Source organism: Melanotaenia boesemani, chromosome 20, assembly GCF_017639745.1.
Source record: "Melanotaenia boesemani isolate fMelBoe1 chromosome 20, fMelBoe1.pri, whole genome shotgun sequence".
NCBI classification, from domain to species: Eukaryota; Metazoa; Chordata; class Actinopteri; order Atheriniformes; family Melanotaeniidae; genus Melanotaenia; species Melanotaenia boesemani.
Window position 1 is genome coordinate 24,268,578 of NC_055701.1, and position 15,959 is coordinate 24,284,536.

At 40.2% G+C, this 15,959-nt stretch overlaps 1 protein-coding gene across 7 annotated transcripts in view; it reads right to left on the bottom strand.

Annotated features, from left to right (window-relative positions):
• Window positions 1–15,959, bottom strand: part of fgfr3 (fibroblast growth factor receptor 3) — a 73,096-nt gene that overhangs the window by 33,327 nt on the left and 23,810 nt on the right. For 5 of the 7 annotated variants that reach the window (XM_041971638.1, XM_041971637.1, XM_041971635.1 and 2 more), the window contains exons 3-4: window positions 11,648–11,911; window positions 8,309–8,374 (exon numbers count right to left, since the gene is read on the bottom strand). In XM_041971638.1, the coding sequence (XP_041827572.1) occupies window positions 8,309–8,374; window positions 11,648–11,911 (330 nt within the window). The remainder of the gene's footprint in view (window positions 1–8,308; window positions 8,375–11,647; window positions 11,912–15,959) is intronic. The other 2 variants (XM_041971640.1, XM_041971641.1) reach the window with 1 other exon arrangement.

Below are 15,959 nucleotides of genomic sequence, written 5' to 3' on the forward strand. Positions count from 1 at the left end.
ACATTGTTTTCTTGGCATTGTAATCAGCCACACACACATACAGGCCCAAACAGAAACACACATTGAGTTTTAAACTGTCTCCCTCCCAATATGTGGTCCTGCTGCTCCTGAACTCATCTGGACCTAAAAAACACCCCTTCCTGCTGCTGCCGATCCTTTGGCCACAATGACGTCTTTAACTCAAAATAGACACAGAGGTGAAATCGGTACGAGCTAGAGAAGTCCCGGTGGTTTAGTCCACATGCACAAGACCGGCTGTCAGTCAAACAAAGGCGCTAGAGCTCAGATGACTTTTCTTGAGGTTTTCTGTCAATACATTTTAGCTCTTTGTTATCTTCTTCTACAACTTATTCCATCTGAAAACAACATTATCATTAGCACTGGAGAAGGTCTCCTTTCTAAATTCATCTTCCTCAGTTGGGGACCGGGTAGACCAAAGGCCTAAAATTGTGGTTTTCATTTAATAGTTAAAAAGAGATGATGAGGTCATGAGAAACATAGGACAAAAATGCAGGAACAGAAAAAAGTAAAATGATTTAAAAGGAAAAGGGGACTGTTAAAGCTGAATTAATACGATTATTTTCATCCCTTTCTCTTTGATTAGTGTTCTTTTAATCTGGCTTTTATAATTTTTTTAATTACAAAAAGATGATTAACTTACAGGGAGCTAAACAGATGCACACTCAATATGATACTGGATTATTAAAAACTAGTTCACTTCCCAATTATAAATAATTCCTTCTTCGGTCCTGCTATTAAAAAGCTCGGTTTTTCTTGCTAGTACTTCACAAATGTGGAAATTGTAATTTGTTGATTTTTAAAGTCTTCCATTGCTAAGAATTAAAAACCTTGTCATCATGTCCATAAGACATGTTAACAAGCTAATTTATATTAATTCTGAGAAACCAATGAAATACAAAGCTTGTGCAAGCTACAAGGAGAAGTTAGCCGGTGCTAGCAGCTGCTGCCCAGGCCTAGCAAGCATGTGAAGGCTGTTATATGCTAAGATGACGCTCAGCATGGCAAGCGAGAGCTAGCAGCTGAGAATTGGACTAACTCAAGCATGTGAGTAGCTGCCAGCAGCTCGCACCTGGCAGCCTATCTAAGGCAACGTTTCCATAAGACCCTAGCTAACTTCTCCTAGTATCTGCTGCTTGATTTTCATTTCATTCAAAGTTAGCATATTAATAGATCCCCACTAATTTAATGACGAAGAAGATGTGGAGCTCTTTTAAGGGTACAATTTTTACCCCCATGGTATTACTCTAGAAATGTACTAAGGAAATCAGTAACTTCTGAGGGATACTTTAACAGCATACATTTAGAAGCCAGTACAGAAACTTTGCACCCTAAGAGCACATAAAAGATGATGAACTTTTTTTTTTGGGGCAGCAGCTGATATTTGAATAGCAGCATGTTTTTTGTTTACTATAAAGTCCTGCTCTGTACAGTGAGCAACACACAGGAATCTCAACTTGTGTCTAATTGGGTGGATGGTATTTCCTCAGTGGAGGGCAGTGACATGGATGGGGGGGGGGACACAAACCAGATACCCCTCAACCTCCTCTGGGGCGAGATCTCCACATAACCAAACCCTGCTTGGGTATGCAGTTGCTGTAGTGGAAACTGGTTTAGCATAACATCTTCTCTCAGCTCTGTCACAGTGTCATGTCCACCTGTCAGCTGCAGAGGTTAACCAGGAAGCGGAATCTTTCCGGGAGACTAAAAATACATGACGGGGTTCCAGTTTGGTTGGTTTATGTTTGATAACAGATTTCAAAGTGTGGCTGAAGGAATCGCTGGGGTGAGGCGAGTCAGTGAGAGGGGAGTTTGCTTCCACACACAGTCTCACACCCTCTGCTGCAAATGTAATCAGCAACTAATCTCTGTGATGCCTTCACTTGCCAGCAAAAAGAACAAAAGTACACATTTACAGCTTTTAGATGTACACTTTTATACCTACGTTTTCTGAAATAGCTGATCGCAGATTATTTTAAATGCCATGGACAACTGAGTGATACATACATACATTTTTGTTTCAGATTATCAAAACATTTGAACTAATTTCAGTGAGATTTTCCCAAGAGTTTGGGAAGGATCCAGGTTCTTTTATTCAAATATTTATTTATTTATTTTCTGTAATTTCTCATGAACTGCTAATCTGAACAACAGAATGTTTCATATTGTGTTATTTGATGCTAACCCAAATGCAGATCAAAAAATTTCAAGACGCTTTCTGCTTCTAAAATAAGGTTAATGGATTGTGAAGATTTTCCTTGTTTTAAGAAACAAAACAAAAAGATCAAACAGAGAAAGATTGTATTTTTCTTGTTTTTGGATTATGTGCTGGTGTAACAAGTGTTCCATACAGATTAAAGTGTACAACCACAGCGCCTCTGCAGCCCCCTCCTCGGTTTCCCTCTGACTTGTGTTGCAGGTCAGAGAAGCGTGACTGGGGCTCCTACCAGCCTGACTTCAGCGCAGCAGCAATTAGCTGCAGCAGGACATGGAGTGGTGCCGATGGCCGGGGCACAAGGCCCTTTTAGCGCTGAGACACCGATCTGTGGGAAGGAGGGGGTGTTTTAATTGTGTAATTGTATAATTTGCCCTCACTGACGCCTGCGAGTACACAGGCAGATTTCATTACAGATTACACTGGGGCTCTTTGAAGGCACACTGCCCTGGTGGACCTGCAGGGACTCAAGGCAAACAGAACTGGAGGAATAACGGCTGTGGAGCAGCGTAGCGTGGCCCGGCGTCCGGCTCTCTGCTCTCCTGCCAGGGTAAACAAGGAGACTGCATAGCTCTGGAGCAAAGCAGAGCACAGATTAGGCTCTGTTAACATTCCTCCCCCTCACACACATACACTGCCCTTTCAATTCACAAAGGGGCAGTGTGTGCGGATTGCTTCCTACTTAAAACAAACAAACAAACAAAAACAATTACTTTAGTGAATCATATTTATTAGGTGGGGTCTTTAACATTTGATTTTCTCTATCAGCTTCACATTAAAGGCATTTAATTTAGAAAAGCACCTCAATATTGAATGAGGGATCAAAGGGCAGAAGATATAATTATGCAAATAAAGGTGAATGAAGTTCCCTTCATTCATTCACCACAAAAAAAGAAGCAGGAACTGGAGTTTGTTTTCTTCTGGTAGATGTAAATACATCATGTCTGTCCCCTGTCCAGTCAGAACCCTTCCCAACCCCCAGATCTTAAGTGGAATTGAATAAAGGCGATTTAACATGTTTTCCATATAAACCTCAATTCAGAATTACTATTTCCATGTAAATGCAAAGGAGAATACTGTAATTCCAAATGATTTAATTCTGAATCTAAACGTGAAAGGGCTGCACAGGTGGTGTAATGGCCTCACAGCATGAGGTCGCTGGTTCGAGCCTCGGCTGGGGAGGTTTGAACAGTAGCCTTTCTGTGTGGAGTATGCATGTTCTCCCTGTGTGTGTGTGGGATCGCTCTGGGTACACCGGCTTCCTCCTACCGTCCAAAAATGTTAGGTTAATTGGTCCCTCTGAATTCTCCCTAGGAGTGAATCTGGGTGTGAATGGTTGTTTGTCTCTCTGTGTTGGCTCTGCGATGGACTATCGACAGGCTGGGATAGACTCAAGCTCTTCCGCGAACCGAAAGGTGTCCATGTCCTGTGACTGCAGAACAAGCCCAAATAATCAGCCCTCCCCCACCGTGCTTAACAGTTGGTATGAGCTGTTACTGCTGATAGACTGCATTTGGTCATCTTTAAACATGCTGTTGCGCATTAGATTCAAACATCTCCACTCTGGTCTTCATGGTTTGTTCAGAAGCAACTTTGTAAACCAAAGTTGTGCTGATGTGCCATTTTAAAGAAGAGGCTCCATCCTGGCATCCTCTCAAAACAAAGCCAGTTTCAGTCTTTTTAAACTTGTGCACTTAATCATTTAAGCTTGATTGGCCCTTTCAAGGCCTGAACAGACAAAATCAAGTACAATAAAAAAACGATAAAATATGACAATGGTGTTTAGTTTCAACTGTTGCTCAAAGTAAAGAGCCTAATGTTCACAAACAAGACTGACAGTGTGTTTCAGTCCAAACATTGCTTAGAAATGATTTTGTTGCTGATGGTGATCAGTAGCATCTGTGTGCAGGAATCATTGTTAATCTTTCATCAAGTAGGGACAAAAACGGGAGGATAGAAATTTCACATTTCTCGGAGCATTACAGAGTCTGACCTTGGGTTGAACTTGCTGGGATATTCACGCCTGGGATGATGGCAGCTGCCTTTAATGTCTCCAATGTGTTTATAATTGTGCTCACTGTAGAATAATGGTCTCCAAATGGTTTAGAAATTACTACAACCTTCCCCAGAACAACAATTGGTTCTCTAAGATCATTGCTGATGTCTTTCCTCCTTGGCATTGTGGTAAAAATACAAATTGCCAAAACGTCTGTTTTTTTTTTTTAAGAGGTGCTTTATTCAGTTAGCAGCACTTGGCTGCTACTAAAGCTCTTAATTCCTACTGAAGTCTTCATTTTTGGACAGGTTTTTCTAAATAAATAATGACCAAGTAAAATATATGTTGTTTTATATCTGAGGTTGTATTAATTCAAGACCTAGTAAGCACCAGATCATTTTAATTTAATCCTGATATGTGAAACCTTGGCACTCTTTTTCCCCTGACTGCACTTTTCTGGAGGCTTGTAAAAAACGAGCTCATGTCTGTGGCAGCTTTGCATATTCGAGGGACTCAACTTAATGTTCATTTTCTTTTTCTTTCTCTAGATTTCTTCCTCTCCCATTTTCCAATTCTCTCTGTCAATCAGCAAGCATTTCCTGCTCCGTCTCCTCATTAAGAGCTCGACTCTTTCATTGTCTCTGCATCTCGGCTTTCTCTGCATGTGGATGCGGATGTTCTTCCGTTCAGCATCGGGGACTCTCCGTCTGGCTGTGGGGCTCGTCACATGGCTCCTTCCTGCTACAGTCAGCTAATTAGCGGTGGCTTAGTGGACATTAAGCGGTGATAGGGGTTTAATGTTTCTGAGCTAATCCGTCTCCTTTTGGCCAGGAAATCGGAGCCTCATATGTCATGAGGCGGTCTTACATCCAGAGATTAAGTCTGGCAGTCAGGGACTATTTACTGGCATTCAGGATATCTACAGTAAGCTGTTGCCGCTGCTGCCACTTCGGCCCATTTGGAAAACACTCCAGGCTGTCAGCGCAAAGGGAAGTTGTGTATTCAAACACACGGAGGTTTTTTTTGCTAAAGGTGTTAAAGCTTATCCATGGTGACTCGAGGACAAAGGCGGCAATAACAAGCTTACTTCGGGGTTACATGTCTAATGTCTAATGTCAATGCGCCTTACAAAAAAAAGCTTTTGAATATGATGTAAGATTATATTTTAAATGACATGAATGGAGGAATTAAATGTTTAAAGTAACGGCCACAATATGGGAGACAGATTTAGCGACATTCCTACTATCAAATAACAGGAATTTTATGCGAAACGTTTCAGCAGGTATTTTTCACAACATTTTGCACCAGTTGTTTCTGAAGCCATTTCATTGACTTTTCTCTAGAGTTTTCATGATTTCTTTCCCTTCCAAAGACAGGCATCGAAAATCCATCCCCGCATCTTCTAAAGTCTATCGTTTGTCATGTGGCAATGACAAAATGCTGCATGAAACTTTAATGATCACCACAGGCCTGTTTCAGCAGCAGCATCTTCCAAAGTCACTGTCTTGGTGTTTTACTTTGAGTGGAGTGTGACGACATGGGTTGGAGAGTCGCAGCGTTTACAAAGCGGCTTTGATTTCAGAAAGGCGTCTGCCTGTCGCTCCGTCACTCAGACAGCTCCACATTTTACTTCTGGCACCAGATTCTTTTTTGAGAAGTTAATTTGGACTGGGAGTCATTTTATTAAATCATGACCTCTTTGACACGACTGGGTTGTTTTTAAGTTGCTGTCTGCTGTCATAACTTGTCTAATTAAATGTTTCTAAACCCTTTAAGTATGCAAAGAGTCTGGTACACACCCATCCTTCCACTCGTGTCACTTTTTCAGTAAGACTCAGTTTTGGTTCCCTATTTTCTTCTTCCCTTCATTTCTCTTCCAGTGTCTCTGATCTTTTACAGCATTTTTACAATGTAATTACTTTTTGTTTTCCTGATTTTCCTCTGCCTGTCTGCGCTTTACCTTCTGCTGTCTCGCTCCATATGGTACAATAAAGGAAGCGCCAAGTGGCGTCTGGCTGGGGTGGAGACGCTTTCTGTCACTCTGCAGTCGTGCTTGGAAACAGAACGGAGCGCTGCAAAGCCTGCAGAAGCCATCCCTCATTGTTCCCTCTTCACCTACACCTGAACTCGGCACATCCCTGAATGCCAAATTAGCTCACATCACAGTGGAGCACTTACAGGGGTGTTACCTGCTGGAAAACTACCAGCTTCTGATCTGTGCAGCAGTGGTGTTTAGGTAAGTGCTCTGGGGTACAGGTTTAATGTGAGTTAGCAAGACAGCAGGCGCTTAGAAGAGCCATATAATGCCAATTACACATATAAAACTCTAACAGCACTCATACAAATTTAATCACCTGCAAAAAACAACTTTCTAAAGCCCTGATGTTGCTCTCACAAGTTAATAAAAGTCTTACAATAAAATGATTAACTTGTGAGAGTAAAGATACCACAGAGAGACAGAAATAAGTGTAATTTAAAATTTAAAAATGTTCATATGTTCAAAATAAATGACTTTAAGTAAAGATATGAAGAAAATTAACATGTATATTTTTCTCAGATTATCAATTTTTTATGTCAGCGATTGATGCCCTCAAAAACCAGCAATGCAACAAATCCAATTAACCATTTAAAGGAATACCACCCACGTGATTATATGGAAAGCATGAAAAGGTGACCACAGTCTGCACAGCCTGCCAGTTTGGCACAAAGTAGACCTAGCAGTTTAGCCGCTACTAGCAGGTTAATGCTACTAGAAATTTAGCTGCTACTAGCGGTGCAGCCACACAACCAAAACAGCAGTCAATGGCGTCATAGTTTGCAACCATTGCACTGAATGTGCAGCACTCAAAGAGGAGAAAAAGTTTTGCTTCAGTTCGAATTACACTGGGGCTTTCGGGGAAGCTCTTTTTCGGGCACGCGCCTTTACAAGTTACGTATATTTGCATACCCTCATATCAGTGCACAGTACCACAGTCAAAAACATTATAACTGTATGCAGTAGTAGCAGAAAAGTAGACGTAGAAGCAGAAAAATCTCACTTAGGGATGGAAAGCGCTTATTACTGAGGCTTTTTTAAAAATCTGAATTTGGCATTATCTCTGTGAGAGAAGCTGATTTTGGGCATGTGAGTTGTCACAGTGGTGAACAAAATCCACAAAAACCACTCCTAGATTTATAGAAATTCTGATAGTGATCTTCATTAATTTACGTTATTTACTTTTTTATGTTAGTAAATTGCTGAACTAATCTGTAGTTTCTTTACTTTTTAGTACAGATACTTTAAAACTAACAGTATTAAATAAAAATCGTAATAAAAGATTGAACTTTAGCTGAAAGCCATTAGTGCTATTAGTTTATTTTTTACTAGTTTATTAGTTTTTAATGATTCGTGTTAAATTCTTTGCCTGCACTGAAGGTCAACAGGCGTCTGAAATCTTTATTTCATAAAAGCACAGTGGTTTAGTCAGTGTAAGGTTGAGTTTACTGAACCTTTCTGTTTGCATATCTATTTATTTTAAATCTAAATAGGCATATAATCAGTCCTTTAACCCTTTAAACACATGAATTTTGGAACTGATGCTGCATAAAGCATATTAGAGGCGCCAACCAGCTCCCACACCTGACTTCACTCAGCAGTTTGTGTGGCAGGTGCTGCTCATTAACCTTAACGATGTGCCTAATGCTGCCTTAATCAAACTCAGGTTCCTTCAGGATACGGTAAACCCAAGTGAAAAGAATAAAACATTTGGATGCTACATTATTTAGAAATAATGACTGTTTACAGTAGATTAACCTTCTAATTAGTAGATAAAGTAGATAAATTAGCCTGATCTCACCGTCACAACATGTCAGGGTGTATGTGATTACTCTTCCTAAACTAAGCCAAAACCCTTTGGCTTTCCTTACATTGGCTTTTAAAGTCAGCATATTCATCTCATAGTTTTATCAAATTTATTAGTTTTCTTTTTTTTCCATTTTATTTTGCATTTTCGGGGAAAACATCGTAATTATTTACTTATCAAAAACAAATGAAACTGTCTATTAAAAGGTAACAAAGAAAAGATTATTAAAGAATTCACCATTTCCATTACCTGCATCTTCTGGATCTTCATCATAGTCTTCATCATCACCAGATGACAGAGAATCTGATAAAAGTAAAAAAAAAAAAACACTCAGGATTAATTATTAATTCATGGTTTGGAGGATTTATGGTCTTTATGCTCTGAACTACAGAGAGAAAAAAAAAAAAATCATTCCCTTGCTGTAACTTAAATGGATTCTGAGTGAACTTTAGCTACATGTTCTAAAATAATCGATCAATAATCAGTCTAATTGGTGAAGTGAAATGACAAAAATGGACAAATTATTTAAAACATTTCTAATAAATAAAAAATAAATGAATCAAAAAGTATTGTAAGGAAAGGTAAAAGCAAATTCTTGTATGTTGTTAATAAAATGGTTTTGGGTCACAAACCAGTATGATTTAACAAGTGTACACGTGCACATTACAATAAACTGTTCATTGAGAAACTCATGAATGAGTCTACAGTTCTGTGAAGCGCGGCAGCTCTCAGATATCACAACCCAAACATTTGCACAGACGTCAGATATGAGAGGGTCATTAGTATAACTGAGATGCTTGTATGAAAATATCTACACTTTTCTACAGACATGCATACAGTTGAGTCTTTCAAGGGTTTTGTGCAACAAACGAACGCTAATTCTTACAGTCTTGTGTGCCAGTTTAATTATTATTAGTCACAGATACTGTTTAGATTTGCTTTATCAAAGTTTTCCACAGCAGCAGTTTTTTTGTAATTATTTTCCATCTGACCTTGGAGTTTTCTGGTTCAGCTCCACAGGTCTGGTTAATGAGAGCCAGATGTTACCTCGACAGCCCCGGTGAGCAAAGCCTGTTCCTGAAACTCCTGAGTAGCATGTTTTTCTTTCTTTTACTTGACACCTCAGTCCATAACCTCAACTCTGACTGTGGTACAACTCAGCAGAGAGATTTTACAAGTTTCGTGGCATCATTCTTGTAGACAACAACAATAAAAAAAACAACTAAAAATAACAAAAGTGGGAAGAAAAACCTAAGTGGTTGTGTAAACAAACCTCAAAATGGCATTTGGTGATTGAGTAATTTTAGAAACCTTCAGGGGAAAACACATATGGTCCGATGTCTTGTGTCCCACTACAAATTACAAACAACCTTTCTAGCTAGGAGGTTTTCTATGTTTTTTTTAAACAGACACAAGAATAAATTATTTTCAGTTTCTTCACTGACCAACTTCAAAGTATTTACAAAATATAAACAAATCAATTTTTTTATGACAGCAAAAACACAAAAAGAATGTTGCAAGAGAAGCAAATAAGGAAAGCAGCATTTTGACTGGTGCGGGTGTCAGCATTGGTTATAAAAGAAGCATCTACCAAATGTTCAGTCCATCTAAGCAAGTCTGGGTAATAGTTCACCACTTTTATCAGACAATACTTGGTCAGTCGTAGAAAAGAAAAATCTCAATGTAAAATTGCCAAGAACTTTGGTTTTTCAACTTCTAGATTGCATCATCTAAAAAGATCCAGGAAGTCTGGGAAGATCTAAGTGTGAAAGGTCAAAAGTAGAAATTACTGTTGGATGTGCCTGAACTTTAAACCCTTGGGCATTACTGCACAAAAAACTGTTATGCTCTGATTATTAATACAGTCTAGTGAAATCAGGAGTACCTTGGAAAACCATTTCTTACTCACAGTCCAATACTGCCAGAAATTTAACCTGAAACAGGGTTGTGTAAGGAGGAAACCATATATCAGTTATGCACATAAAGTCTGGAGATAAGCTGATAGACATGTTCGGTTGTTAGAGTCCATGTTTCCGCTGATTTTGAGGGTAAAATAAGTTTTATTTAAAGTACTAGAAATTATAATATTAAAACATAGAATAGAATAGAACAGAAATACTTTATTAAGCCATTCAGAGAGCCCTCAGGGAAATTTGGGTATTGGCACATGGTGTTGCTGTTCAACTGAAGTCTAACCAGTATGTCCTAGAAAGTTTGGAAACTACTTGTTTGCCTACAGTTTTCTTCATTCAGGTATCTAAAACATATTTCTTTGATGAAGCCCCAGTAATTCTTGCTAGACATGTAAAAACTCCAAACCTCCCTTTCATTCACTGCAGCTTGCAGATAAATCCTCTAATTCCTTCACTGCTTCTAGTCTCCAACATTCGTACAATGTGTGTACAGTATGATAGGGCCTCTTCTGCTGCCTGGATGCTGTCCTGCTGTGGAATCACTCTAAGGTACCTGACACCCTACTCAAATATTTGCAGAACATGACAATAGTGCATGTGTGCTTTGGAAGTAGAGGGAGAGGAACAGGATATTGTCACCACACACTGACTTTACAAGTAATTCAAACAGGCAATAAGCGCTAAAATGATTTGTTTCATATTAGCTTGCAATGAATTTGTGGTTTTAACCCCTGAGACATGCTGAGCAGAGCTGGAAGCAAATTCACTTATTTTATTCATGCAATTGATTTAAAAGAATATGAAATTACTTTCTTATAGCAAAAAGCAGCTTTCTGATGGGGAAGGGTGTGCTTGTGTAGAACGTTGCAGTCTGGAGCTGATATGTAGGTCTGGGAGGTGAAGCTGTCCATCTCTAACCAGTGCTGGAAAGATCTGTTTTTTCTCCAGCTTGCAGACAAATATGCACGTGTCTGTGTGTGCCTGTTTGCGTGTTTGTGAAGTGGCAGGAGGGTGGACTGAGAGGGAGCAAGCTCATGCATTTATTGCCACCCCATCTGTTTTCAATGCAGAAATCTTTGGAGCTAATTGCTTTCTAATTAGTTGTCAATAACAGGCTCAGCTGGTGTCCTTGAGTTTTACGGGAAAATGCCGCCTGACTTTTAAACTGCTGTTCCCTCTGACACCCCCCCCACATCCCCACCTCCTCTTCTCCTGTGCTTATTAAAACTCTGCCTATCCCGAGTTTCTCAACCCATCAATTTATTTGTAAATAAATTTCACCTTTGACTGTGCATCAGAGGAGTTGATCTCAAACTTGGCTGAGCGTTAGCCGGTGTGGTGCTGCATATAGAATAGATGTGTGTGTGTGTATGTGCAGCTTGGCAGGGAGCTAACAGGGAGCTAAAATCAAGCGAGAGAAAATAATAGAGCTTTCCTCCTGAGCAAACTGTCATGTTGAGACGTTGCTTCGAGTGTGTTTTATAGGAATTACTTCAAATCTCATTTTCTTTGTCAGACAGGCAGAAAAAACAAATCAGGTCAAGTTTCAGGGAGCTCTGCACGGTGACTCCAGTATCTGTTAAAAAATCTGAAATAGTCGATTTAATATCTCATCTAATTTACTGTAACTTCACAGGCTATAGCTAAAATGTTAAGCTCTCACCTGTCACCCTGATGGTGTAGTTGCTGAGCAGTGTGTTGCTCCGAGCGAGCCGACACGAGTAGACTCCGGAGTCCTCGTACGACACGTTGATGATGCGCAGCAACCTCTGGCCCAGTCGCGTTCGGTTGCTTGGCACAAGTCTGGCGCCATCTTTGAACCAGACGATGGGCTCTGAGGAGTCCTCCAGGTCACATGAGATATCCAGGGTGTCCCCCATGCCCAGGACATAGTTCTCCAGAAAGGCTGTCTCGCTGGACACAGAGTCTGCAAATCAAAGTTTACATTAAGTCTTGATTCAGTCCTCTTTTCTTTGTTTCCAGTAAACAGGAAAAATGTCCAGAGATTTATAAATATGTGCAAGCTAAATATAAACACATTACATACAGCCAAAAATAAAGTTTGTACCATTCTAATGAGGTCTTTTAAACAATATTTCTTACAGATATGGACTGAAAATTAATAAAAAGGAGCCACGTTTGAGAGAAAAGCTGAACAAACTTCAGAAAATCCAGAAAAGTATTGCTCAACATCACTTTCAAATATCACAAGATAATCCAAATTGCAAAATATGATCTGGTTTTTTATATCTGCATGATCAGACTAAACAGCGAGTGAATTTGTAGTTGATGTTTGGATATTTTGAGGGCTTAAAATCAGCAAGGAGAGCTGACAATGGTCTGCTTCTTCCTGTAAAATCTGAATGACCTTTTCCCCAAAAGCTTTAGTGGGGTGAAACTCCTTATTCTAAAGGTTGCTGTGTTTTTTCATGTATGAAAAGGCAGTGTTGCACAGCTAACCACCGACCCGCTGGCGAGCTATCAGCTCATGTGCTTCTGGAAGTCACAGAAAAGTGCAGGTTTTTTGAAGAAGACAGATCTGGGCCGCATGGAAAATGAACCACCCGCCTTCCCCAGCCTTCTCTGTCAAACACCAGCTCATTTACTCCAGAAGCGCCAGCTTGGTTGGAGCCGGGGAAAAATCAACATGTTTACTAACTTCACTGAGGATGCTGACCCCCGGAGAGGAGGGGGGCAGAGACGTTGGGATAGAAGGTCCCTTGTTTTTAACTTCTCGTCCATTAATCAGAGGTGTCTTCTTATTCAAACTTCAAATACACAGTATCACTGCTAGGGAGAAATGGGATGGGTTACCTCATGCATGTGCACACAAAAGGCCACTTATAAGCACACAAATGCATACATGCTTTAAGTATGCAGGAGCGCAGCCATATTGGACGTCTCTGAATGAGCGTTCACAAACACACAGCCACCCACCCATGGGAAAGACTGAACGAGGTGCGTTGGACTTGTGATTTATGAAGTCAAACACGCCCGCTACTGACAACGGAATGAGCGAGTTCACTGAACAGTGTGAACGTGAACCTGTCCGTTCAAAGGCAGCCTCAAACTGATCAGGAAATTGGAGCTGAGGGGCAAAGTTGAACTCCAGAGTGGCCTAGACGAGGAAATCTTTGCAGAGAATACACAAGTGGTGCTTTAAATTATAGGGGTATCTGAATGTGAGGCAGGTTTCTGAGGATGCAGACCAATGCACCTTCAAAGACCAACAGTTTATGTAACAGAAGCAGCAAATAATGCTGTCAGCTTATTATCGACCCTGCAAAACAAGCTTTTATCCCTTACATCTATTCTATATATCTTTAATTTTACCCATATTTTATTCAATATAATATAAACAACATATCAGAGGTTGAAAATGATACATTTTGAACATTTTATCAGGCAGCACTGCATTAAAACCAGATATGATTCTCTACTGGAAACCGCTGCATGGACTCAGGAAGACAGAAATCACTCTCTGTGAACACAGTTCACCCTGAAATCCAAAAATGCAGGTTAAAGCTTCATCATGCAAAGAAGAAGCCAGGTGTGAAGAGGATCCAGAAGCACCGCTGTCTTCTCTGGACCAAAGCTCATTTAAAATGGTCTGAGGCAAAATGGAAAGCTGTTCTGTGGTCAGATAAAAATGTTTTTTTTTTCTGGAAAGCATGGACGGCGTGTCCTGCAGACTAAAGAGGAGAGAGAGCATCCAGCTTGTTATCAGTGGACAGGTGAAAAGCTGCATCTCTGATGGGATGGGGCTACATTAGTGCCTATGGCGTGGGCAGCTTCCACATCTGTGAAGCTCCAGCAATGTTGAAAAGTACATGGAGGTTTTAGAGCAACATCTGCTCCCATCCAGACAACATCTCTTTCAAGGAAGGCCTTGCAGATGCTGAGCCACATCCTGCATCCATCACAGCAGCATGGCTTCACAGGAGGAGAGTCTGGCTTCTGAACTGGCCTGCCTGCAGTCCAGACCTTTCACTAATACACAACATCTGGAGCATCATGGAAGCAGAAATCCAGCAACCAAGGTCCAGGACTGTAGAGCAGCTAGAATCCTGCATCAGACCAGAATGGGACAACATTCCTAAAACTCCAGCAACTGGTCTCCTCACTTCCCAGATGTTTACAGGCGGTTGTTAAAAGAATAAAAGATGTTACACCATCCTAAACATCACCCTGAAACTACATTTTAGAGATTGGTGAAATATGGGTTGATGAGATTTAAAAATAATAACCAAACTTTTGGAAATTGGGTTGAATATTAGCTGCAAATCACAACATTAATTTATGAAACTTGTCTTGCTTGGAGATAAAGAAGCCAGTCACCCCAGCCTTTAGATAAATATAAATCAAACCAAATTTATCCACAGGAAATATTTATTCTGTCATTTATAATCAGTTCTTGAATAAACTGAATGGAAAACAAAAGAATTGTGACTTCTTCTCTAAGCCTTAACTCATACCTTAAAAACACTGGATATGTCAAGTCAGAAATGTGCTTAACAGGGCTGCACAGAGGCCTCTGGCTTTGACAACAAAATTTACTGCACTTTTTGTTAAAACAAAAAGGTCCATTCAGGAGAAGAAAAACACTGAGGCAACAGCGCAGAGCACATAAATTCAAGACTAGCATGAATGGCTCTCTACCTTTTGTATATTACTGGGAAGGAAAGATGAAAAAATAGGCTGCAGAATATCTTCAGGTCTTAAACATGGGGAATTGGGCTTTATGGGGCAGATATAATATTCTCCAGAGACCCATAGCTCACTTTGGCTTATAGACCCCAAAACACTCGACCGCAGCCTCCACTGAATGAGAAGCAAACGTGAAAATTCGACTGGAACTGTTCCTTTGTAATAGGCATGCATCTCCTACTTAAAGGTTTGGCTCATGCAGATTACAGAAACATATTTCTGCCTTACACAGAAAGATATTTAATCCTGCAAATACTTTGACCAGAGAAACATATTTAATTAGCATTCGCTAATAGCGAGGCAAGGCTATTTGTGTGATCCTTTGCTTTGATCTTGGGAAAACACATAAGAGGAACATTTGTTCACCGCTTGGATGTTTGGACTGCCAGAGGCTGAACAAATGCAACACACAAAACAAAACAAAGATGCGTCCTGCATACTTTGAAGAGCCCAGTTTCTCAGGTGTCGCACAAAAGAGTAAAGCTCCTTTCTTTTGACCACAATCGATGACCTGCTTCAGATTCTGGACTTTGAAATGGAGATTTGAAGCTGCTCTGAATGAAAGTGGATTTGGTTTGAAGGACCACACTTTGTAGTGTTGCACGACCAGTCAACACCGATCTACTAATACTGCAAGGTCAGAGGCGTGAGCGCATCAGAAAGAGTTGCAATACAACATGCTCGTGTAAGTGAGTCACAGAGAAATATGTAGTGAGGAATTCCTGATTAGCACTTTCAATCCTTGTAGGAAAAAAAAGCTAGCAGCTGTGTCCCCAGCTGTGCAGGACTGTGGCGGTACTGAGCTGCTCGCAGGTGGGAACTTGTGGATGTGAATGAACGAGAACCAGGGTTTCTCTCAGACATCTTTGTCTTTATAGGAGCGAATAAGATAAATATCAAAGTTGAAATCAAACTGGCTCCATCCTTCTATCATCTGCATCTTCCAGAGACGCTCACTGGGAGTTTTTCAGGAATTTTAACAGGAGCACTGGAATTTTGCAAAATAAAAAAATAAAAAAAAAGTGGATGGCAAAAAGGAAACTGTGTCAAAAGAACCCAAGAAATGGGACAAAATTAGAAATGTCTACAACTTCAAAGGTTCAGAATATTCTCAAAAGTACCACTTCTATTCAGCCCCTGGTTACTGCAGTCAAGATAAGGAGGGGCAAAGAAAGGACGCCTGTAAGACCCTTAAAAGTTCATGTAATAGGTCCCTGCAGTTGAAATGCAGCTTAAATCAGTGAACTGATTCCAACAAAGCGGAAAAA